The following is a 26,181-nucleotide window of genomic DNA, read 5'->3' on the forward strand; positions in this document are numbered from 1 at the left end:
ATGACACTCGGGAGGAAATTAAACGCACAATAAACATGGGAAATGCCTGTTATTATTCGGTTGAGAAGCTTTTGTCATCTAGTCTTCTGTCAAAAAATCTGAAAGTTAGAATTTATAAAACAGTTATATTACCGGTTGTTCTGTATGGTTGTGAAACTTGGACTCTCACTTTGAGAGAGGAACAGAGATTAAGGGTGTTTGAGAATAAGGTTCTTAGGAAAATATTTGGGGCTAAGAGGGATGAAGTTACAGGAGAATGGAGAAAGTGACACAACGCAGAGCTGCACGCATTGTATTCTTCACCTGACATAATTAGGAACATTAAATCCAGACGTTTGAGATGGGCAGGACATGTAGCACGTATGGGCGAATCCAGAAATGCATATAGAGTGTTAGTTGGAAGGCCGGAGGGAAAAAGACCTTTGGGGAGGCCGAGACGTAGATGGGAAGATAATATTAAAATGGATTTGAGGGAGGTGGGATATGACGGTAGAGACTAGATTAATCTTGCTCAGGATAGGGACCTATGGCAGGCTTATGTGAGGGCGGCAATGAACCTCCGGGTTCCTTAAAAGTCAGTAAGTAAGTAAGTGAGCATTCACAATTAACGAGAAGGTTATCGGAACTCGGAACCCGGGAACGAGTACGGGAGAGTTGGCGAAGTTTTGACTGTGCCGTTCTCGGTTCCGATCACAGCCTACTGTCGTAGCCTATATTTTGTAGCAAGGAGGCCGTGACATAATTTCTTCCACATTCATTGCTTGTAACTAACTCAGCAATTCAGTCGAATCACTTTATGCCACGTGTACATGTGACCAGATTACCACGTCAATTGAATTCTTAAATATTCCGTGTCATAAATTTTGAAGTTGGTTACCTGTGTTCATGTTGGCTAGCTCGTACTCACGAGAGAACGCAATTGATCAAATATACACAAATAACATCAGAATACATAATATCCATTTTACATATTGTTATTGACGTACATATCGATATGCATAGCTATTTCCGTTCTCGGTTTATTGTGAATAAAAAATCTTTACGTTCACGTCCTCCGCTTCCCGTTTTCGTTCTGGTTCTCGTTCCCAGTTTATTGTGGACCATCCTTAAGTCGTACTGTGAACTAGGCTAGTAACGTGTGTCCATCTTAATACATACAAACAGTGAGGCCTGCACTAAGGAGAATGAAGTTCCGCTGTGACAAGAAGTGTGGGGAGAAGGGTAGGACAGGTGATATCAACTGTCCATGAGTAGGCCTAACATTAGCATTTCGCAATGTCTCGTTGGAAGATGTCCATTTAGAGACCAGACGACGTTTATTATCAACAAGATGGTGCATCCCCTTACTGTTTTCGTGTAGTAGCAGCACTTACGAAAGCACAAACCAGAGAACATTAAATTTACTTGCCCATATTGTGAACGATGCTACGTTCATCAGCTGTGCTACGCACACAATTGAAAAAATCTTTGCGGCCGATTGCGTTGAAATAGAAAAAGGGTTTGTGAGATATGCTAACTTTCTGTCTAATACAGTATTCTTAATACTATTTATGTGTGATTTCCTTTCATTCTTAGGATTTGAATAGCTATAGCTGCTTAAATATTGATTTTTAAAATTGGTTATTTAATGACGCTGTATCAACTCCTAGGTTATTTAGCGTCGATGGGATTGGTGATAGCAAGACGGTATTTGGCGAGATGAGGCCGAAGATGCGTCATAGATTGCCTGACATTCGCCTTACGGTTGGGGAAATACTCGGAAAAACCCAACCAGGTAATCAGCCCAAGTGGGAATCGAACCCGCGCCTGCGCAGAATTCCGGAGCGGGAGGCAAGCGCCTCTGCCGATCGAGTTACATCGGTGACCTTAAATATTGCTGATCGGACTATGTTCATAAGATATTTTTTCTCAAAATGATCTACATTCATAAAACGCGGGCCTTACTTGAATCATTGGAGTGACCAAAACTCCTATATTTTTTCAGGAACTCTCGTATTTGAGCTAATATTTTTGGACCCTCCAGCTCTCGTATTGGTTTCCCAATTCTCCCGTATCGCTAATTTGTTATGTAATCTAATAATAATACCCGCCAAATATAGGCCTATTTAGATATAAAAGCATTAATCTTGAAAGTTACTTTAGTAGGCATTCAATAAATACAATTCAATTCCGTTGATCCTGTAATCTTTGGTGTAATTTATTGTATGCACATATGATTGTAAAGAGTTTTTTTTTTTCAGAATAATAAATTGAAATGTTCTGCAGCATCTTTACATATTTAAATAAGTTAAAACTCATAAACTTGCATATTTCTAAGTACTATTGGAATCAACATTGCAATCTAAATAATATTTGTACTATAATTAAATTGATAGTTTTATATTATAAATATACACCATTACAGCAACGAATTTAGGCGTCTTATCCCCCAAAAAAATCCGCTAAAATTTGTCTGATCAAGTCTCCCGTATTTTTGTGATCAGAAGTTGGTCACCCTATGAACCAGTCTGTATATTAGTGACATTAATTAATCCTACCCTTTAAGGGAGTGGATGAATGAAGTCGAGTTCTTGGCATCTAAAAACTGGGCACCCGGACGTATCAGTCTCCTTTATAATCGATGTCCACTCTTTTCTAACTTCTCATCTATTGTTAGCTTTCACAATAGTTTAGTTTTTTACACAATAAAGTTGTTCACCTCAAGCCCAACCTCCAAACTTGAAAGATCACGGACTCATCACGATGTTGCATGGGCACCGGTCCCATACAATGTCCGAAATTTCGTGAGAAAAATTATTTCCTCATGAGCAGGCCACGGATGTTCGGTACGTCTGTGTTCTCCGCGCGACTACGGCTTCAGGTAGGGCGGGGGGTTTGTGCTGGTAGTTTGCGTTGCAAGTGCACAGTGACAGTCACAAATAATAACCAAGGCCCGGATCTTGGAGACTTGTGTTGCTGTACGTACATAAGTAACCGACTTCAATGTCAACATAAACTCATTCCAACCCCGCTTCCGTAAAGGAGGTACTGTCAGATCCGCTTGAAAAGTGACTTCAGTCTAGAACAACATATATTTTATTAATAACCTTGGGAAATACATTGAATTTAATGGTGTGCTCTGTACATTTTATTGCAATGTATGACTATGTACATTCGAAGGTTTTCGAATTGAAAACTTTTTCGATTGTCAGTTAGAACCGATTTTAAGCGCGAAAAACTTCTTTCCACGTCACAAGACGTGACGGGTGCAAATTTAAATTACTGAATGTATTCACTGTCACTGTTATGTGTTTGCTTTTCAGTACTTGCTAGCTGATCAAGTATTTGGCAAAGATCAGAATATCCAACATTTTTGTCAATAATTGTTTTCAGTTTTTGTGTCACTGCTTGGGCGGGCCCCTCTCTGACTTGATCTAGGGCTGTGGACAAGTCTTGTACTACTTTGACAGACTTAGATATTTCCATGGCACTTGTTTCCAAAAGCTTAATATATTTTGACAAATCCTTGAACTTCTGTTCAATATACATATTGTGGTCTCTTAGCTGTTCCGACACTAATTCTTTAGCTATGGCAACTGAAGAACAATCCTCACTATTGAGCACTGCTAACACGTCTACTATTTTTTCGTAGTATTTTGCATAGTAGCTTGCAGCATCCAACCAAGTAACCCAACGTGTTATGATTGGCTTTGGAGGTAAGGGAATTTCTGGCGCTATATTTTTAAATACTTGTAACCTAGTAGGTGCGTTTAAATTTTTTTTTTTTCATAATTGATATGAACCGGTCCACATCTGGATAGGAACTCCTCACAGTCTCCGCACTCTGTGAAGACAATGAGCAAGACAAGTCATGTGGCAGATGTTAGGGTAGCTTAATTTTATTTGTCTGCCTGCTTTCATCATGTAAGCAGCGCCATCGGTGACTAGCAGGAGGATATTTTCACGTTTAACTCCGTCTGGCCATAAAAGAGACATTGAGTTTTCAAATAGTGTTACAATGGATGCATGATTCACTTTATCAAGTACCTCTGCGGCTAACAAAAACTTTTCACCAGGTCCATCAGGACTCAATGTTCCGACAACGACATGTGCTACAAATCGCCCTGTTTCATCAGTCGTTTCGTCCACAGAAACCCAAATCTTATTATTTCCTACCGCTTTCCTTATTTGATTTAAAACATCTGCATAACAATCTGGCAGATAGTTTTTGCCAGAAGTTGATTCGGAAGAAAGTTGTTTTCCTGTATATTTTTCTATGAAGTTCTTAAAAAACATTCTCTACTTTATGGAATGGAATGTTGGTCCCCACCATCATCTCACAGACGTCCCGAAAAAATGTAGACTTCCGACTTGAGAGAGAAGTAGATGGAACTTTGTTTACTTCCTGCTCCAATAAAGCTACACTTGCCTTATGTTTTTTGTGTTGCAATGTCTTTCAATGAATGCTCGTTTCCAGCCTCTAGTTTGTGTGCGGCACAATCTACAAATTATAAATTCTCCATTCGAAGAAAATATTTCACCTCCTCCAAATTCCTCCACGAAACAATTCACCTACAATTCAAAGTAGTATTGTTAAACTTTTATAACACCACTTATAATATCACGTATGTTGTGAGTTCTCATAACGTCCGCTTACCTGAACTTCTTTGAATGTAATTGCTTCGCCATGACTCGGGTACCTCGTCCGTATGCTGTACTTGTATGTGCCCGCTTTGTTATTAGCAAGGCCCGGACCTTGGAGACTTGTGTTGCTGTACGTACATAAGTAACCGACTTCAATGTCAACATAAACTCATTCCAACCCCGCTTCCGTAAAGGAGGTACTGTCAGATCCGCTTGAAAAGTGACTTCAGTCTAGAACAACATATATTTTATTAATAACCTTGGGAAATACATTGAATTTAATGGTGTGCTCTGTACATTTTATTGCAATGTATGACTATGTACATTCGAAGGTTTTCGAATTGAAAACTTTTTCGATTGTCAGTTAGAACCGATTTTAAGCGCGAAAAACTTCTTTCCACGTCACAAGACGTGACGGGTGCAAATTTAAATTACTGAATGTATTCACTGTCACTGTTATGTGTTTGCTTTTCAGTACTTGCTAGCTGATCAAGTATTTGGCAAAGATCAGAATATCCAACATTTTTGTCAATAATTGTTTTCAGTTTTTGTGTCACTGCTTGGGCGGGCCCCTCTCTGACTTGATCTAGGGCTGTGGACAAGTCTTGTACTACTTTGACAGACTTAGATATTTCCATGGCACTTGTTTCCAAAAGCTTAATATATTTTGACAAATCCTTGAACTTCTGTTCAATATACATATTGTGGTCTCTTAGCTGTTCCGACACTAATTCTTTAGCTATGGCAACTAAAGAACAATCCTCACTATTGAGCACTGCTAACACGTCTACTATTTTTTCGTAGTATTTTGCATAGTAGCTTGCAGCATCCAACCAAGTAACCCAACGTGTTATGATTGGCTTTGGAGGTAAGGGAATTTCTGGCGCTATATTTTTAAATACTTGTAACCTAGTAGGTGCGTTTAAATTTTTTTTTTTTTTCATAATTGATATGAACCGGTCCACATCTGGATAGGAACTCCTCACAGTCTCCGCACTCTGTGAAGACAATGAGCAAGACAAGTCATGTGGCAGATGTTAGGGTAGCTTAATTTTATTTGTCTGCCTGCTTTCATCATGTAAGCAGCGCCATCGGTGACTAGCAGGAGGATATTTTCACGTTTAACTCCGTCTGGCCATAAAAGAGACATTGAGTTTTCAAATAGTGTTACAATGGATGCATGATTCACTTTATCAAGTACCTCTGCGGCTAACAAAAACTTTTCACCAGGTCCATCAGGACTCAATGTTCCGACAACGACATGTGCTACAAATCGCCCTGTTTCATCAGTCGTTTCGTCCACAGAAACCCAAATCTTATTATTTCCTACCGCTTTCCTTATTTGATTTAAAACATCTGCATAACAATCTGGCAGATAGTTTTTGCCAGAAGTTGATTCGGAAGAAAGTTGTTTTCCTGTATATTTTTCTATGAAGTTCTTAAAAAACATTCTCTACTTTATGGAATGGAATGTTGGTCCCCACCATCATCTCACAGACGTCCCGAAAAAATGTAGACTTCCGACTTGAGAGAGAAGTAGATGGAACTTTGTTTACTTCCTGCTCCAATAAAGCTACACTTGCCTTATGTTTTTTGTGTTGCAATGTCTTTCAATGAATGCTCGTTTCCAGCCTCTAGTTTGTGTGCGGCACAATCTACAAATTATAAATTCTCCATTCGAAGAAAATATTTCACCTCCTCCAAATTCCTCCACGAAACAATTCACCTACAATTCAAAGTAGTATTGTTAAACTTTTATAACACCACTTATAATATCACGTATGTTGTGAGTTCTCATAACGTCCGCTTACCTGAACTTCTTTGAATGTAATTGCTTCGCCATGACTCGGGTACCTCGTCCGTATGCTGTACTTGTATGTGCCCGCTTTGTTATTAGCAAGGCCCGGACCTTGGAGACTTGTGTTGCTGTACGTACATAAGTAACCGACTTCAATGTCAACATAAACTCATTCCAACCCCGCTTCCGTAAAGGAGGTACTGTCAGATCCGCTTGAAAAGTGACTTCAGTCTAGAACAACATATATTTTATTAATAACCTTGGGAAATACATTGAATTTAATGGTGTGCTCTGTACATTTTATTGCAATGTATGACTATGTACATTCGAAGGTTTTCGAATTGAAAACTTTTTCGATTGTCAGTTAGAACCGATTTTAAGCGCGAAAAACTTCTTTCCACGTCACAAGACGTGACGGGTGCAAATTTAAATTACTGAATGTATTCACTGTCACTGTTATGTGTTTGCTTTTCAGTACTTGCTAGCTGATCAAGTATTTGGCAAAGATCAGAATATCCAACATTTTTGTCAATAATTGTTTTCAGTTTTTGTGTCACTGCTTGGGCGGGCCCCTCTCTGACTTGATCTAGGGCTGTGGACAAGTCTTGTACTACTTTGACAGACTTAGATATTTCCATGGCACTTGTTTCCAAAAGCTTAATATATTTTGACAAATCCTTGAACTTCTGTTCAATATACATATTGTGGTCTCTTAGCTGTTCCGACACTAATTCTTTAGCTATGGCAACTGAAGAACAATCCTCACTATTGAGCACTGCTAACACGTCTACTATTTTTTCGTAGTATTTTGCATAGTAGCTTGCAGCATCCAACCAAGTAACCCAACGTGTTATGATTGGCTTTGGAGGTAAGGGAATTTCTGGCGCTATATTTTTAAATACTTGTAACCTAGTAGGTGCGTTTAAATTTTTTTTTTTTCATAATTGATATGAACCGGTCCACATCTGGATAGGAACTCCTCACAGTCTCCGCACTCTGTGAAGACAATGAGCAAGACAAGTCATGTGGCAGATGTTAGGGTAGCTTAATTTTATTTGTCTGCCTGCTTTCATCATGTAAGCAGCGCCATCGGTGACTAGCAGGAGGATATTTTCACGTTTAACTCCGTCTGGCCATAAAAGAGACATTGAGTTTTCAAATAGTGTTACAATGGATGCATGATTCACTTTATCAAGTACCTCTGCGGCTAACAAAAACTTTTCACCAGGTCCATCAGGACTCAATGTTCCGACAACGACATGTGCTACAAATCGCCCTGTTTCATCAGTCGTTTCGTCCACAGAAACCCAAATCTTATTATTTCCTACCGCTTTCCTTATTTGATTTAAAACATCTGCATAACAATCTGGCAGATAGTTTTTGCCAGAAGTTGATTCGGAAGAAAGTTGTTTTCCTGTATATTTTTCTATGAAGTTCTTAAAAAACATTCTCTACTTTATGGAATGGAATGTTGGTCCCCACCATCATCTCACAGACGTCCCGAAAAAATGTAGACTTCCGACTTGAGAGAGAAGTAGATGGAACTTTGTTTACTTCCTGCTCCAATAAAGCTACACTTGCCTTATGTTTTTTGTGTTGCAATGTCTTTCAATGAATGCTCGTTTCCAGCCTCTAGTTTGTGTGCGGCACAATCTACAAATTATAAATTCTCCATTCGAAGAAAATATTTCACCTCCTCCAAATTCCTCCACGAAACAATTCACCTACAATTCAAAGTAGTATTGTTAAACTTTTATAACACCACTTATAATATCACGTATGTTGTGAGTTCTCATAACGTCCGCTTACCTGAACTTCTTTGAATGTAATTGCTTCGCCATGACTCGGGTACCTCGTCCGTATGCTGTACTTGTATGTGCCCGCTTTGTTATTAGCAAGGCCCGGACCTTGGAGACTTGTGTTGCTGTACGTACATAAGTAACCGACTTCAATGTCAACATAAACTCATTCCAACCCCGCTTCCGTAAAGGAGGTACTGTCAGATCCGCTTGAAAAGTGACTTCAGTCTAGAACAACATATATTTTATTAATAACCTTGGGAAATACATTGAATTTAATGGTGTGCTCTGTACATTTTATTGCAATGTATGACTATGTACATTCGAAGGTTTTCGAATTGAAAACTTTTTCGATTGTCAGTTAGAACCGATTTTAAGCGCGAAAAACTTCTTTCCACGTCACAAGACGTGACGGGTGCAAATTTAAATTACTGAATGTATTCACTGTCACTGTTATGTGTTTGCTTTTCAGTACTTGCTAGCTGATCAAGTATTTGGCAAAGATCAGAATATCCAACATTTTTGTCAATAATTGTTTTCAGTTTTTGTGTCACTGCTTGGGCGGGCCCCTCTCTGACTTGATCTAGGGCTGTGGACAAGTCTTGTACTACTTTGACAGACTTAGATATTTCCATGGCACTTGTTTCCAAAAGCTTAATATATTTTGACAAATCCTTGAACTTCTGTTCAATATACATATTGTGGTCTCTTAGCTGTTCCGACACTAATTCTTTAGCTATGGCAACTAAAGAACAATCCTCACTATTGAGCACTGCTAACACGTCTACTATTTTTTCGTAGTATTTTGCATAGTAGCTTGCAGCATCCAACCAAGTAACCCAACGTGTTATGATTGGCTTTGGAGGTAAGGGAATTTCTGGCGCTATATTTTTAAATACTTGTAACCTAGTAGGTGCGTTTAAATTTTTTTTTTTTTTCATAATTGATATGAACCGGTCCACATCTGGATAGGAACTCCTCACAGTCTCCGCACTCTGTGAAGACAATGAGCAAGACAAGTCATGTGGCAGATGTTAGGGTAGCTTAATTTTATTTGTCTGCCTGCTTTCATCATGTAAGCAGCGCCATCGGTGACTAGCAGGAGGATATTTTCACGTTTAACTCCGTCTGGCCATAAAAGAGACATTGAGTTTTCAAATAGTGTTACAATGGATGCATGATTCACTTTATCAAGTACCTCTGCGGCTAACAAAAACTTTTCACCAGGTCCATCAGGACTCAATGTTCCGACAACGACATGTGCTACAAATCGCCCTGTTTCATCAGTCGTTTCGTCCACAGAAACCCAAATCTTATTATTTCCTACCGCTTTCCTTATTTGATTTAAAACATCTGCATAACAATCTGGCAGATAGTTTTTGCCAGAAGTTGATTCGGAAGAAAGTTGTTTTCCTGTATATTTTTCTATGAAGTTCTTAAAAAACATTCTCTACTTTATGGAATGGAATGTTGGTCCCCACCATCATCTCACAGACGTCCCGAAAAAATGTAGACTTCCGACTTGAGAGAGAAGTAGATGGAACTTTGTTTACTTCCTGCTCCAATAAAGCTACACTTGCCTTATGTTTTTTGTGTTGCAATGTCTTTCAATGAATGCTCGTTTCCAGCCTCTAGTTTGTGTGCGGCACAATCTACAAATTATAAATTCTCCATTCGAAGAAAATATTTCACCTCCTCCAAATTCCTCCACGAAACAATTCACCTACAATTCAAAGTAGTATTGTTAAACTTTTATAACACCACTTATAATAACACGTATGTTGTGAGTTCTCATAACGTCCGCTTACCTGCACTTCTTTGAATGTAATTGCTTCGCCATGACTCGGGTACCTCGTCCGTATGCTGTACTTGTATGTGCCCGCTTTGTTATTAGTTGTGACTGTCACTGTGCACTTGCAACGCAAACTACCAGCACAAACCCCCCGCCCTACCTGAAGCCGTAGTCGCGCGGAGAACACAGACGTACCGAACATCCGTGGCCTGGTGATGACGTTTCCCCTTCCATGACCACGTGAGTATTGGAAAAGTCGAAGGTCTTTTTGTAGTTGGTCGAGCTATACAACTGTACGTTCTTACTGTTGGTGCCGCAAAATGGATTGAATATTTTTGTAACACTCACTGCCTCACTTTCCCTTTAGAAGACTGATCAACACTCCTCCCTCCCCCACTGTTTCTGTAGTGTTGTGATTGGAGTTTGTGATGTGTTCTGCGTAGGTTGAATCGTTGTGTAGTTGGTTATGGCTGTGATATGCAGATCTAGGAAGTTGGTATCAAAACTGTTAAATTGTGTGAACTTGGACTACAGTATATCTCTACCGAATGAAAAGTATTAACGCATCTCTCAATGTCAGTGAACCAAAACGACATACATGTGGGCTATAGCCGGGTGATAACCAAGCATGTGCGTGGCTCAGTCGGTTAAGGCGCTTGCCTGCCGGTCTGAAGTTGCGTCCGAGCGCGGGTTCGATCCCCGCTTGGGCTGATTACCTGGTTGGGTTTTTTCCGAGGTTTTCCCCAACCGTGATGTGAATGCAAGGTAATCTATGGCGAATTCTCGGCCTCATGTCGCCAAATATCATCTCGCTATCACCAATCTCATCGACGCTAAATAACCTAGTAGTTGATACAGCGTCGTTAAATAACCAACTAAAAAAAATAAAAAAAACCAAGCATGTGCTCCAATCGTCCACAGCCTTAGAACAAGAAAATAATAAACGAATAATAATAATAATAATAATAATAATAATAATAATAATAATAATAATAATAATAATAATAATAATAATAATAATAAAACAATAATGTATTTACAAAACTAAAAAAAAAAAATTACCCATACATACAACAATAACATACAAAGTATACAATTGATTCTAACATCGTTATAGCAAATAACAATGAACATTTTTATTTTATCACAGGAAATACGCCTTTTTTGTTCAGAAAAAACAATATTTGTACTCTGAAAATATTCGTTCTACGTCACAATTTTGAATCTAATAGTGTATCTCGAATGTGGCACATAATATTAAACTCATAATTGTTTTCAAGAAAATTTTTCATTTTTATTGTAATGACAGCTAGGAAGTTCGTATCGTAATGTAGATGATGAACTTGGATTGTAACGCAACCGAATGCATGACAGCAACATTTAGAGAAGAATAATACGGCAAAATAAACGTACACACTCCTGTTCGCATAATTATTTAATAACAGATGAGCAGACATCGAGATTTTGAACCCGATAGAATAAGTTTACTACGTCCATACTATAGGCAGCTTTGTCATTGTGTTTGAGGTGGATGGGAGTCGGCAGAAGGAGAGACATGTGTACTTGAAATCAAGTTCAGTCCAGTCTGCTGGTGCTGTACAGTCACGTTCCAAAGAAAGACAACTAATTTATCAAACATTAAAATAAAATGATTGTAAGAGGAGAAAAATTCTGTAGGACCAAAAAATTAATCTTTACATAGATTAAAATAAAAACCTATAATACGAAATTTTCAAAATAAATTAATATGCATTTCCTTTCGGCTTCTTTCATAAGCACTTGTGCAATACTTACACAACATACATAATAATCATACACAATATACACAACTTATGATATAGAATATACAATATATACAATATAACGTAATGAGAATTTATGTTCTGTTCAAATTGTTTATTTTCGAGCTTTCTCTTCTAGAATACTATTTCAACTGTTACAGTGTACTACAACACGCATTCTCAAGGTCTCAGATCTAAATTTTCTTCGATAGTCGGCAAGACAAAGTTTATATTAGGAGAAGCTCCGCTCTACATCACATGATGTAATAGGCGCAAAACGAAAACACACTAAGTCATTTAAATCTATCTTCGGTACACCAGCAGTGTCCGTAGACTTCTTCCCTGCTAGCATGTCTTTTATGTCACATAATATCGAATATATACTCGTATTGTTTTTACACAAAACTGAGTTTTATTTCTGTTTAATGCGATTAATAGCTTGTGTAGCGTATGTTTCATGAATTACTTTCGTCATCTCTTCAATATTAATTTTAGAGCTTCAGGTATTTCTTGATTCGACGCTTCAAGAAGTTTAATTGCTTTAGGCACAATAGCAAAATTATGTTCTATGAAATACAAATTACTCTTCAAGGTCGTCAAATCCAGGGATTTTACAATCTTCACTGCAGAACAGTCTTCCTTAATGGAGTTGATAACCTGAAGTATTATATAGAAATATTTTGCATAATAAAGCGCTGCGTTAAGCCATGTTCCCCACCGCGTAACAACAGGCTGTGGAGGCAGAAGAACAATGGGTGCAATTTTCTTGACTGTTAGCACTCGTGAAGGAGATTTAAAAAATATTATTTTGCAGTTAGCGATGAAACAATCTACATCGCTAATGGACGCCCCTATCTCTTCAGCAACCCGGTGGAATCCATGGACTAGACATGTTAAGTGGATGAGTTTGGAGTAACTATCTGTAATTTCTGTCGCTGCTTTTAGCATGTATGTAGCCCCGTCCGTTACAAAGATAAGAATATAAGTAATTTATATTTACTCCGGTAGGATATAAAAGAGGCGGGCTTATGTGAGGGCGGCAATGAATCTCCGGATTCCTTAAAAGCCATAAGTAAGTAAGTAAGAATATAAAAGATCCATTGCCTTGTTAAATATCGTGTCAACAGACGAATAATTGACCTTTTCTATTACCTCATTGGTTAGTAGAATTTTTTTTTCTTGGACTGTCAGTCACGATGGTTTCAACTATGACATTTATTATAAACCTGCCAGCTGAATGAGCAGCTTCGTCTATCGACAACCAGATTTTATTATTTGCTGTCTAATGTTACTTAATGTTCTATCGCAGCACTTTTTCAAGTAAGTCTGCTGCAACGTCGAGTCGGTAGGGAGTACTCTACTGATAACACTAAACAACAAGAATTTTGCTCCAACTTAAAACAATGTGTCCCTTCTGGTTTGATGTGCGCTGAATCCAAAACAAAAGCTAATGCATTTTATGAGTTTATGACTTATTTCCGGTTTCTTATGGTTGTTGGCATGTTCTTTTATACTTCTAATAAATAAACAGATATTGGTCCCTTCTATTAAGTAAATTTCATAACAGTTCAAAGTGAGTTCTATGCAATGAACAAACAAGGGTATGGTTTTCAGTGTTTAAAAGAAAAGTTTACTAGTTTGATTGAAGGAAAATTAAAAGAGGGCATTTTCATCGGTCCACAAATTCACAAAGTTATGGCTGACCCTTTGTTTGAGGAAAAACTTTCCGTTACAGAAAAAATGGCATGGCGCGCTTTCAAAGACGTTTGTTCAAATTTCCTTGGAAATTCTAGGGCAGAGAACTACATAGAACTTGTTCTGGAAACCATGTTAAGTGCATATGACAAAATGGAGTGTAGTATGTCTCTCAAAATACACTTTTTACATTCTCATTTGGATTTCTTTCCTCCTAACTTTGGAGCGGTAAGCGAGGAGCATGGGGAAAGATTTAATCAAGAAATATCTGAAATGGAAAGGAGATATAAAGGCAGATCATCATCCAGCATGCTTCCAGGCTATTGTTGGTTCCTTGTAAAATACAGTCTCGGGTCTAGTTATAAACAGAAGTCATCCAGAAAATTATTTAAATATAAGTACAAATTCCGAGATTTTTCTCATTACAGCTACGCATGAAATATTTTTAATGTTGTTGTGTTTTAAACTATGTAACATCATTTTTGTATCCTGTACACATTTTTAAAGTATTATGAGGGATTTTGAATCCCTAGTGTGTTGTAATTTTATCAGTAGCAGTGAAAAATTAAAAAAAAAAAGAGAAAAGAAATAAGTTTTGTCATAAAAAAATTCAATTCATTTTCTCCAGAAAATGGTATGTAATGGGGCAATTTGGATTTTAAATTCAGTTTTAGGGCACACATATTAGTAATATTCACCTATTTTTTTATTTCGGAGCAAACAAAAAGTAAAAATGTGTTGCTCAGTGTAATTTTTTCCATGAAATCTTTGAAATTATGGTTGTTTACTTTATTAAATGGTATGTTAACAGTCACCATCATTTCATACAGATGTACTCGGACTCTGTATTTGTATGTAAATCTGACACAGGTGAAATTTCTTCTCTCTTAAGAGACAAAATATTTGTATGTGAAATGTGTTTTCGGGAGTTACAATGGGTCTCAATTTATAGTTTTTTGTCTCTCCTTAGTCTGACATGACACAATTTACATGTAACATGGTTCCCATTAACTTCAAAATAATTACTTCCGAACTCATGCACAAATAAATGCGTCTTAGAGCCTTTCACTTTTGGCATACTTACTGTTAATTATATTCTTCGACTAATCAGATAGATAACCACATGCACAGATCAAAACTAGACTACTATCTCCTGTTCTCTCTTCTGGCAACATGAACTAGGTGTACGAGACTGTTTTTATTATCAATAGCACATGGGACGACAGGTTATAGGGCGCTACCATCACTGCCCCACCCACTACCGTCCTGCTTTCCAACTTGAAATCGCACTGTTTTCATATATCGGGTCTAAAGTCTCTAAGCCTGATTATAACATTGAAATAGTTATATCACATATGGTTACAACGTCTCGTGCATTTCCAGTTGAAATATTAGGAAATGTATAATGATAAATAATAATGACTACATACCGGTATTGGGGGGCAAAGGCTAATTGGGATTTCCCGGTCTCTGATCTGGTCAAAAACCCTGATGGAACTGATATTTAACCTTTGCGGTGAAATTCGGTGAAGTCCGGAGGGCCTGATTATTAAAATCCACTCTTCTCACCTCTACGCTGGGATCCCTAGAATCTTTTAAGATGCGAAAGAGAGAGTGGTGTGCGGAAAGCAACGGGAAGCTACCGCATTTATCTTTCCCAAGAAAAACTGCAAACATGGGATGCTGAAACTGATCAGAAAGGGGAAAAGGAATTAGTTGGTCACTGGCTGCTAAGAAACTGCCTACTGAAAGATGTACTGGAAGGAATGGTGAACGGGAGAAGAGTTCGGAGTAGAAGAATATATCAGATGATAGACGACATTAAGCTATATGGATCATAATATGAGGAACCAAAGAGAAAGGCAGAAAATAGGAAAGATTGGAGAAAGCTGGGTTTTCAGTGAAAGACCTGTCCCTGGGCAGACCATTGAATGAATGAATAAATACCGGTATTATATTTTTGTCCTTAAATTTTGGTATATCTATTACAATTTGTAATCGTAACGAGTATTTATTATCAGTTTATCAGCCTATCATCGAGAAGATAATTTCCTGATATAAATTATTCGATAAGAGTGATAAAGACTATAAAACTAATATAAACACTTTTTGATTATATAAAGTGAATGTGAGTAATATTTTATCTAATCGCAGACACATGTCAACCATTGTATTTCTATTAATAATGTATTTCCCATATTGTAAATTATTATACAGAATGTATACAGATTGGTGTCAAATATTATGGGGACATATTCCTAACAACAAAATATTTAAAAACTACATATTATAAACAGATTCCTAAATTATGTTAATTTTCAGAGTTAGTAATAAGTTCGTCCTTATATTGACACCTGAAAAGAGTCAACTCAGAATTGTTTTAAAGTATATTGACAGTATCTTTTAAAATGGAACATTTTGATAAAACGACGGACTGCCGGAAAATATGAAAAAAAAGAACGATAGGCCCTACAGTCCAGATCAAAACGGTACATAATGTCAGCCTATCCGACGCTCGCCTGGCAGGCGCTACATAGACGATATAACAATACCTTTGACAATCCACTGCCCTCTCTTAGTTTAATTTTTTAGCAAAAATACTTATCCGAAGAATTACGCATAGAAAATTCGCAAGCCGGGTAATTCGGGCATGGATATTTGGGAGTTCCCTGTACTTCTACTGTAATGGAAAAAATACAAGCAACACGAACCCCTGATCTCGCTTATTTCTGCATTATGTAGAGCAGTGGTGGGCAAAATGAACGCAACCCACAAGACAGGAATTAAATGGCAACTACATACTGTGGGAGGGGTTGCACTCTACAGTGCAGTGACGGATTTACAGACAGTTGCGCCACTACACTCCTACCTACCATATGTAATTAGAATATTCCATTCACGTGATATTTAATTAATCATTTTTCAAAGCAATTTCTTCGAAACTGAGATTTATATCTGTGCATGCTATTTTCAGTTGCTCAAGGAGATGAGCATCGCTTAAGCGGGATCTGTGGCTGGACTTTATAAATTTCATTTTAGAAAAAAGCTGTTCGCACTGGTAGGTTGATGAATACCGTCATTTCCCATAACTATGGTCCTGGAACACAGCTATGGTCCACGATACAACCATTCAAAGATCATTGTAGAAGTAACATAGACGTTCGTAGATAGCTGCAGTGACTTGAATTCAAACTACAGTACAGCAAGAATATAGATAAACGAGGTACTACGTTATGGAGTATAAAATTTGAATAGTTGTATCGAAGACAATAGTTATGTCCCAGGACCATAGTTATGGGAAATGACGGTACTCATTATTTTTTAAGCAAACTGTCTAAGCAGTGGATATGTAGTACTGGATATCTTTTAAAAAATGTTAGCCCCCAGTAGACCTTCACATTCTGCTTTCAAGAAGCCATCATTCTGCAAATCCAGTACCTCTAACTGCAATTCTGGGATAACATTTTCAATTTAAACATGAAAAGGAGTGGCAAAAATATTGAAATCTTTCTCCATCCTTTGAAAATCACTGAAGCTGTGTTCTTTGAACTCGTATAACAGGTGATTTATTTTAAGAATGTACATATTTAAGTTCGCGTCCTGAATATTTGTAACTAATCCTAAACATGAGAAATGAAAGAACCGCCTTTCTTGTAAGTGTGATATCCTCTCGATTCATATGATTCTGCGAAAGACATTGTATCACTAATGAAGCTCCGAATTACAGCAATCCAGTATAATCCGCCACGTACACGCGCAGCATTATCATATCATATCATATGATTCTGCGAAAGACATTGTATCACTAATGAAGCTCCGAATTACAGCAATCCAGTATAATCCGCCACGTACACGCGCAGCATTATCATGGAGTGGGGGAAGTGGAGGGTAGGGAATAAGTTTGATGCTTCGCTGAGGTCTGACGTCACTGCGCCAATGCCGCAGGAATGCCCACCATTGATGTAGAGTAATATTAGTTGCAAGAAATAAAATAAATCGACATGTGTATGGCTTTACTATGCTGTATATCTTTACGCAGAACTACATGGGGGAATTGCGAGAAATGAAACGAGGTTATGTATGCAGTCCTCATTTATTGGGCACAAATCATGGCACCCAACAGTCAATGGAATCATAAGCGGCTAGAATAGAGTGATTGTATTATGAGAAGTATGACGTGTGGTGGGTGCATTATAAGCCGTCCGAATTTCTTACGAAGGTCATGTCGATGCACGAGCCGCCGAGTGTCGTAGACGTCGTTGTTGAGGCGAGCCTCAAACCAAAAGCGTCGCTCAATAAGTCGAGGAAGGCGACAGTCGGCGTTCTCACTTCTGGATACATCTGTGTTGAAATCGCCGGCGAACACTAGTGGGGATACAAGACGAACAAGGGGAATACAAAAGTAATGCAAGGATAACAAAGGGACGACAGTGAGAACAGTGACAATATTAGAACAATTTAGAATACAAGGAAAACAAAAGGAATACAAAACTAATACGAGGATAATAGAGGAAACAGCGAGAACAAAGAGAATATATAGAGAGCAATGGGAATATAAGGAAAACAAGGGAATACAAGGTAATTAGGAGCAAGAATTAGGGAGAATTAGGGAGAATAAAGGAGAACAATGATAATATAATGAAAACAGGAGGGATACATGGAGAACAGGGGTAGATAATAAGAACAAGAGAAATACAACGATAACAATGAAAATAAAATGAGAACAAGGGGAATACAAAGTAATATAAGAAGAACAAGGGGACGAAAGGAACATTGAGAATACAAGGAGAACAATTAGAAAACAAAGACAACAATGACAATACGAGAAAAACAAGGGGAATATAAGGGGAACAACAAGAATACAAGGAAATCAAGAGTAATACAAAGAGAACAATGAGAATGCAAGGAATGCAATGAGAATATTTCTTTATTTACTTTGGTGGGGTTAAGGCGAATACAAGGAAAACGAGGGGAATACAAAGAGAACAGGGGAAAGATAAGAAGAACGAGGAGAATACAAGAACAAGAGGAACATAAGAACATGGGAAATACAAGAAGAACAAGGGGAATATAAGAAAACGAGAGGAATACAAGGCGAACATTGAGAACAAGGGGAAAATAAGAAAAGCAAAGGGAATACATTGAGTATAATTGGAATGTAAGAAGAACAATGAGAATACAATGAGCACAAGGGGAATAGGAAAACAATGAAGTTAAGATGAATAAAGGGGAATACAAGGAGAAAATGAGAATACAAGGAGAACAATGTGAATATAAAAACAGTAAAGGAAATACAAGAAAAACAAGGTGGAGATAAGGAGAAAAGGGGGACAACAAGAAAAAACAGAGGACGACTAGGAGAAAAAGATACAAGGAGAAAAGGGGTTAACAAGGAGAATAAGGGGAAAATAAGGATAGCAAGGAAAATACAAGGAGCGCAAGGTTAACAAGAGGGTGGGAAAGAGAATAAGGGGAAAATAAGGATAGCAAGGAAAATACAAGGAGCGCAAGGTTAACAAGAGGGTGGGAAAGAGAATAAGGGGAAAATAAGGATAGCAAGGAAAATACAAGGAGCGCAAGGTTAACAAGAGGGTGGGAAAGACAATAAGGGGAAAATAAGTAGACAAAGGGGACTATAACGAGAACAGAGTGAATAAAGCACGAAAGGAGTGCAAGGAGAATACAAAGAGGACAAAGGAATGAAAAAGAAGAAAGGGAACACAAGAAGAAAACGGAGAGGATAAGGAGAGGGAGGGGAATACAAGGAGAACAGAGAAAAGACAGGGAAAAGAAGGGTAATATAGGAGGAGCATTGGAAATACAAGCAGAAAAAGGGGACAACAAGAAGGAAACAAAGACAAGGAGAATAAATAGGGTAATACAAGGAGAGCAAAGGGAATAAAAGGAGAACAAGATTAACAAGGGGATGGCAAAGAGAAGACGGGAAAATAAGGACAGAAAAGGGGCCATAAGGAGAACAAATTGAATATTACAAGGGGGATACAAGGAGTATAACGGGAATATAAAGAGAACAAGGGAAATAAAGAAGGAAGGGAAGACAAGAAGAAAAAGTAGACACGGAGAGAAAAGGGAATACAAGGAAAACATGAATAAGACAAGGAAACAAGGAGACGACAAGGAGAACTATGGTAATACAAGGGAAGCAAGGGGAATACACCGAGAAGGAGGGACTACAAGAATAAAAAGGGAATGCAAAGAGATAAGGATAACAAGGGAAATATAGATAGTAGAAGTTAAAAGGGATTATATTTTTAAGTGTTTGTCAATTTCTAAGTTATCCCCATCATACTTATGACGAGAATGATGTACTTCTACATGTCAAAGAAACAAATTCTATTAATACAGAACGTAATACAATAAATTAGACGGTCCTTCGCACAGTGATATTTTATTTAAGCAATGATTTATTATTATTTCAGGTATCGTGAAAATGCTCAGCGCTTGTCGAGAGTCTTCAGGGACCAGCCACTTACTCCACTGGAGCGAGCCGTGTTCTGGACGGAGTACGTGATCCGACACAAGGGGGCGCCCCACATGCGCTCCGCTGCACTAGACCTCGCCTGGTACCAGTACTTCCTGCTAGACGTGATCGCTTTTCTAGTTCTAGCCGTGGGCTCTGTTTTACTCATCGTATTCCTGGTGCTTAGAGCTGTGTCTAGGAAGCTGTGCAGTGGCAGTAAGAAAGACAAAATGTCGCACAAGAAAAAGGATTGAATCTTCTAAAATAAAGAATTCTGATTCGAAAGAACCGACTTATTTTATGTCTGCATTATTTTGCGTTTATATTAAGATACATTTGAGTCACTTTATGACATATTTTCGTGAATACACCGTTATGTCTAATAAATAGAGAACTCTTCTATTTATTATTTCTATAATAATAATAATAATAATAATAATAATAATAATAATAATAATAATAATAATAATAATAATCTATTAAGGACAATGGCCTCTCCCAATGGTTAGTTCTTTAGCATGTATTTCAGATCTGAACTACGTTTGTATGTGAAATTTTCCTGATTTTTGTTACATTTCGGACACTTCAACTATAACCAGGGCTCGAAATGAACGTTCTCACGAACCGAAACGCTCTTTTATTTCCGTGGACACGGTGCTGTTGACGGTAACGACGGAATTTATGACGTAGGAGTTGATGCCTAGTATGAAATATTTATGTGCACGTAATTTCGGACACATTGTCTTCAGAAATTTTAATCTTTTTATCATATTTAGGCTTACACACAGAAACCACAGACGGTGGGCAATTCATTTAGCGGAAAACAAAATACACATATTGAATAAAATGCACACGCCTTAAATAATTTACTTCGAGAAGTATTATTAGCGAAAGAAAATTATTTTCGGCCCTTTACGTATGGCTGAAACATTTGTTTCGGAAAGTGTTGGAAATGATCACTCAGGTTACAATTTAAACACTAAGAAATTAGACTCGCTGCCTTGCAGTGGCCTATGACATTACCTCGATATGGAGTGATAAAGTGTTGCTGAGTCTCGGTCCTTTTAGTTTCATTGATGTATTATTCAGAACCTCAACGATACTGAATGCAGATTCAAACATATCAAAAGCATGAAGCAAGCGTATTGCAACTTAGCGAGAGCTTATACGAATGTTGAAATCTCGTAAGTTATATAATTAGTACCAAATTAAAACGATCTGAAACGGACATTAAACGAAAAGGTGCCTGAAATTCACGAACTGGAACGCCGTTCTGGTTTGCTGTGGTCCATTTCAAGCCCTGACTACAACACTTATCACACTAATATTTAGCTTATTGTTCCAAAATTTTTTTGTATAGTCACATCCCTAATATGTGCCCAATTTTTCTATAATAATAATAATAATAATAATAATAATAATAATAATAATAATAATAATAATAATAATAATAATAATTTAATAATTTGTGGCGCGACAACCAATGAAGGGCCAAAGCCTACCAACCGACTGAGGCTTCACGTCCACAAGTCTCCGCAGAGGTGAACGATCATCCAACCACAACGGAGGTATCGTATGAATTCCCCAGCCGTCATGGATATTAATATTCATTTTGCTGGGTTTAAAAATCCTGTTTTTAATTTACATTATAAAGGGATAAATAAATACTCAAATCTGACAATTGAGTACCTCAGTGAAAAAACGGCAGAACCCAACCCGCCGTCAAAACGCATTTTTCACTAGAATTGTACACTGCTACGATCTAGTAACATGTTGAGAAACGAGTTGTTGTGTTGGGATATGTCGTTTGGCTGTAATCTGTATTCTTTGCTCCTGCCGCGCTCTAGCCTAGTGGAAGATCGGCATATCCCAACCAGTGTCAGAGTGGAGTGGCTAAGTTGCTGCTGTGAAAGCTAGAAAACGATCACGAACTTCCCAGAATTGGGTGAAGAATAAACGAAAAATATGTAGAAATAGAGGAGAGGAATATGTAAATGCATCGCACATGCACGTGCTAAAAAGTGTAGGGTGAATTTTGTCTCGTGTTATCGAATGCCCGAGTCGGTATGCCAATACAGTAGCATTACCACCGAACAAAAAGACACGCTCTTTATGGACTTCTATGATATGGGGTACTACAACAGACAGAACACCTGCCTTTTTGGCCTTATTGAAAAATATATGAAGAGGAAGACTTATAAAAAATACAGAGTGAATTCAGACTATTCGCAAAGAAACTGGACTTACAAGTACTGTGTTCCTATTAACAATCGGCGAGTTCCTGGTGCCAGAAGGCCCTGTTGTCAATATTTTGTGTGACAGCACGGAGACTGCGAACAGTACGAGATATTATTATTATTATTATTATTATTATTATTATTATTATTATTATTATTATTATTATTATTATTATTATGGTACGAGTTTTCTGTACGAGTTTTACGCGGACTCAGTTACATGTATGGCCATCAAGATGAGTGGATAAAAGTAAACACGAAAAGAAGGGGTCGACAAGCAAGCACAGTGATCACTTTCAACCCCAGGTACCCAAGTGGCCACTGCATCAAGCTGTCCAAGTATAATGACCTAATGAAACTTTTACCACTGATTCGTCCTGTTTATCATGACTTTTACAGGAATATTAAGACTGTAAATTACACAAGTATGGGTGGAAACATCGAATTTATTGATGATGAGACAAAGTTTGAGTAGTCATATATATGCCTGTAATGCTATCTTCAATTTTGAATAAATACTGATACACTATGTTTATATCTATGGCACTACCGATTAGCAGTCGTATTTGTACATCTGTTTTCTTTCCTCTAAACCAGGTTTGATATAGGTATGTCCTATACATCAGTAGTAATTTACAATAAAATTTAACTGCAATTATCTCACAATTGCTTTGAGTAGGGATCTGCCGTTTTTCCACTGAGGTACTCCATTTAGCTGACAACATAACTTTATCATATTATAAATCCAGTATTTGTGGACTCGACCACGTGTTTCTAGTAGTAATTAATACCATAAAAATAGTAATGTCTTTCGTAACAAGACAAAGGTGCAGATTTGTTGCGAAACGTGTAACAAGTGTAGACAAAAGTAGACGTATGTGCTCTGTGTCATGTTCGAGACAAAGCTCATTCATTTTTTTAAATACCAGTTATCTTAGATGTTCGCATTTCTAATAATACAATATGACGAGTCTGATATGACGTACGTTTACACACCGGCAGCTATCTCTATTGCAGTATGATAATCTTACAGCTTGCATCCATCATGCTGTTGATTAGGAAGACAGATATTTAGAGAGAGACACAGAATAACCACATTTTACGTAACAAGGATGATGAAACATTCTGCCGATCTCTCGAAGTCAACGCTCTGTAAGTTACGATAGTTTGTATTCTTCCCGGCGAATTCAAGCGGAATTTTTAAAGGGCAAAATTGCCTAGTAAACGAGGAAGATTTTCTCTAACTACAGTGGACTCTCGTAAGTTCGACTGAACAGCATTGAAAGTTCAGTCCAATAAGGGTAGTGGGTGTGGCAGGTGAAATGAATACAAATTCTTATTGGCTATTCATCAACGAATACACTACTGTACTTTCATTTTCTGCCCGCCCCGAGACTTGTGTATGCGTTTCTAGTACCATAGTGGGTTTCGACAGTTCCGTCTCACAAACGGCACAATTCTCGAATAGAAAAAGAAGAATTCATTATTTTAAAACCAGTGATTAAATATGGATGTCCTAATCAATAAAATATTCTGTTTTCCTTTAACAAAAGTATCACTGCAAGACACAGAACCAATTCCCATTCAAATGGCAAACCCATTTCTTAGTGCCCGTATAGGGGCGTGTCTAATTCTCCTACGTAAGCAGTCGAACTATGGGATGTCGAACTTGATTTCTGTCGAACTTAAGAGCTTCCACTGTATATCAAATATTAAAATTGTAAAAATTAATCAATTTTCTTAACATATTCGGTTTTTTTATTGGACTGTATAAATATGTTATTGAGAAATATTTCAGCCATAAAGCCGAATAAAGGGGAGTCCATAGGAAGACTGTCATTTTGTTTATAAAATTTGTTATGAAAGGTCAAATATTGGTTTGCACAGATCCGTAATAATGTTGTAATTTCTTCTACTTCTACGTTGCTTGTATCTTGGGCCATTATTAATGTCATTTAACGGGATATTAGTAGGGATGGAAATTCGTATACAGCACCTATGAAGTTAACTACGTCGCGTTTATACACATTGTGTTGTTTACGTGACCTTAAGATGGTTGGGACACTTGTACAGAACATTGCAATGGTTGAATCAAAACATTGCTCGGTATAGTTAGGTGACTAAAACAAATAGACTGTAATACACATTTACGAAAGTGACTTACCTCATTCTCTTCTTTGTAGATTATGGTGATACATTTTAAATAAAAACTAATGGTGTACTTTAAATGTCACTAATTTTGTTGCAATGTACAGGGACATCATTTTATTTTTACTTGCATTTTTATTGTACCTGCATTTCTGAATGTACTTCACTCCCACCCCTTCACTAATGTCCTTGCTCCCGTCAGACACACAAACTTACGGCCGCTGTTGCATTCGAAGTCTTCAAACAGTGAAGTAAACACTGCAGTGTATAGTGTGTTTCATAAATATGATTGCGTTTTCTATAGAAGAAAGAACCTATATTAATAATATCGTACTAAAAAATTATATTCAAGAAACGATAAATTCAATTTCAGAGAATATGCTTCAAAATGTTTTTAATAATATGCGTACTGAATTGAAGCCTGCATTGTAATGAACGGCAACCATTTTCAGCAACTTGTTAAAAAATTCAGATTAGCTTTTTTTGAATTGAGGTGGCTAGAAGCAAAGGAATGCTAGTGACATTTGTAATAACATGAGTTAAGTGCATCCAGTATAAGCAAAAGTATCTAAAATTTTAGTGGTAAAGGGATATTTTAATCGCATCACACATTAAAATTTAAATAAAAAATTTCACCGATTTTACAAAAGCTTAAATATTTAAACCCCATTTTCTCAAAAGTAACTTAAGTGCACTTACAGCCCTTTACTTATGACCCCCTCAATTTAAATGCACTATCTATATTGTATGATAACATCAATAATTAATATGCTAAATAAAGTAGACATTACATAACGAACATAGCCGCCTGAAATGTTGAATTAAAAGAAAATGTTACTACTCTACTGTATTTTGATAAATTCCGTAAAAGTGATGATCAAACTGAAAATCGTAATATCGTATTTCCCTACAACATAAATGGATACACTACTTTTCTCTCCTCCTATACCTAGTAAAATGATTTGTTTACATATTGCACTAGTAAAACCAAACTCCTGTAATGGAAGGAAGAAACAGTGTTTCCGAGTATAGCCAGGTTAATGTTAAAAATGTTGGTAAAAATAAAGCGATGTCCCTGTATAACTGTGTATAGTAGTGGCAAAAAAAAAAAAAAAAAAAAACCGGACCGAACCTCGTAGCTGATTTCAGAGCCCTGTTCACTCCAGAGCACGATAGACTGGTAAGTAAGATTTTCATGGTTCGAATCCTGCCTGGGAATAAAACTTTTTTTGTTCCTTATTCAAATTTATTCCCAATACTTTTCGATTGCTGGTAAAATTCATGTTCTGGGAATAATACATTAATTAAGAAGTAAAATATCGCTGCAATTGAAAAGTATTGGGAATAAATTTGAATAAGAAACAAAAACAAGTTTCCTTCCCAGGCAGGATTGGAACCACGGAAGTCTTAGTTACCAGTCTATCGTGCTCTGGAGTGAACAAGGCTCTGAAATCAACTACAAGGGTCGGTCCGGTTTTTCTTTTTTTGCCTCTACTGTACATTCGTAAATTGAGACTCGGAATCCAAGAGGGGCCCAATATTTAATCACTTTCACAATTTATTTCTCGTGCAAAATAATTAGTAGAAGCTTGTTGCCATGGTTATATGAATAGATGTAATGGAGATGTACTTAGGAAAGAAAAAATAATTAGTCAGAGGCATTTTATAGCAACAGCAAACATTTTTTTTCAATTTTCCAAAAGTTTGATGAAATGGACTTGAGCCCCTCTTGGATTCTGGGTCTCAATTGTAAAATATAAACCTATGTCGATTGTCACTCAAACAGTGATTGCACTGATCGTATAAAATTTAAAGTTCTTTCGTAAC

At 37.3% G+C, this 26,181-nt stretch overlaps 1 protein-coding gene across 1 annotated transcript in view; it reads left to right on the forward strand.

Annotated features, from left to right (window-relative positions):
* Nucleotides 1-24,490, forward strand: part of LOC138709966 (UDP-glycosyltransferase UGT5-like) — a 48,564-nt gene extending 24,074 nt beyond the window's left edge. Inside the window, exon 7 of the mRNA XM_069840649.1 lies at nt 19,929-24,490. Within this exon, the coding sequence (XP_069696750.1) occupies nt 19,929-20,223 (295 nt within the window). The 3' untranslated portion in view covers nt 20,224-24,490. The remainder of the gene's footprint in view (nt 1-19,928) is intronic.
* Nucleotides 24,491-26,181: the final 1,691 nt, after the last annotated feature.

The sequence above is a fragment of the Periplaneta americana genome, chromosome 12 (genome assembly GCF_040183065.1).
Source record: "Periplaneta americana isolate PAMFEO1 chromosome 12, P.americana_PAMFEO1_priV1, whole genome shotgun sequence".
Taxonomy (NCBI): domain Eukaryota; kingdom Metazoa; phylum Arthropoda; class Insecta; order Blattodea; family Blattidae; genus Periplaneta; species Periplaneta americana.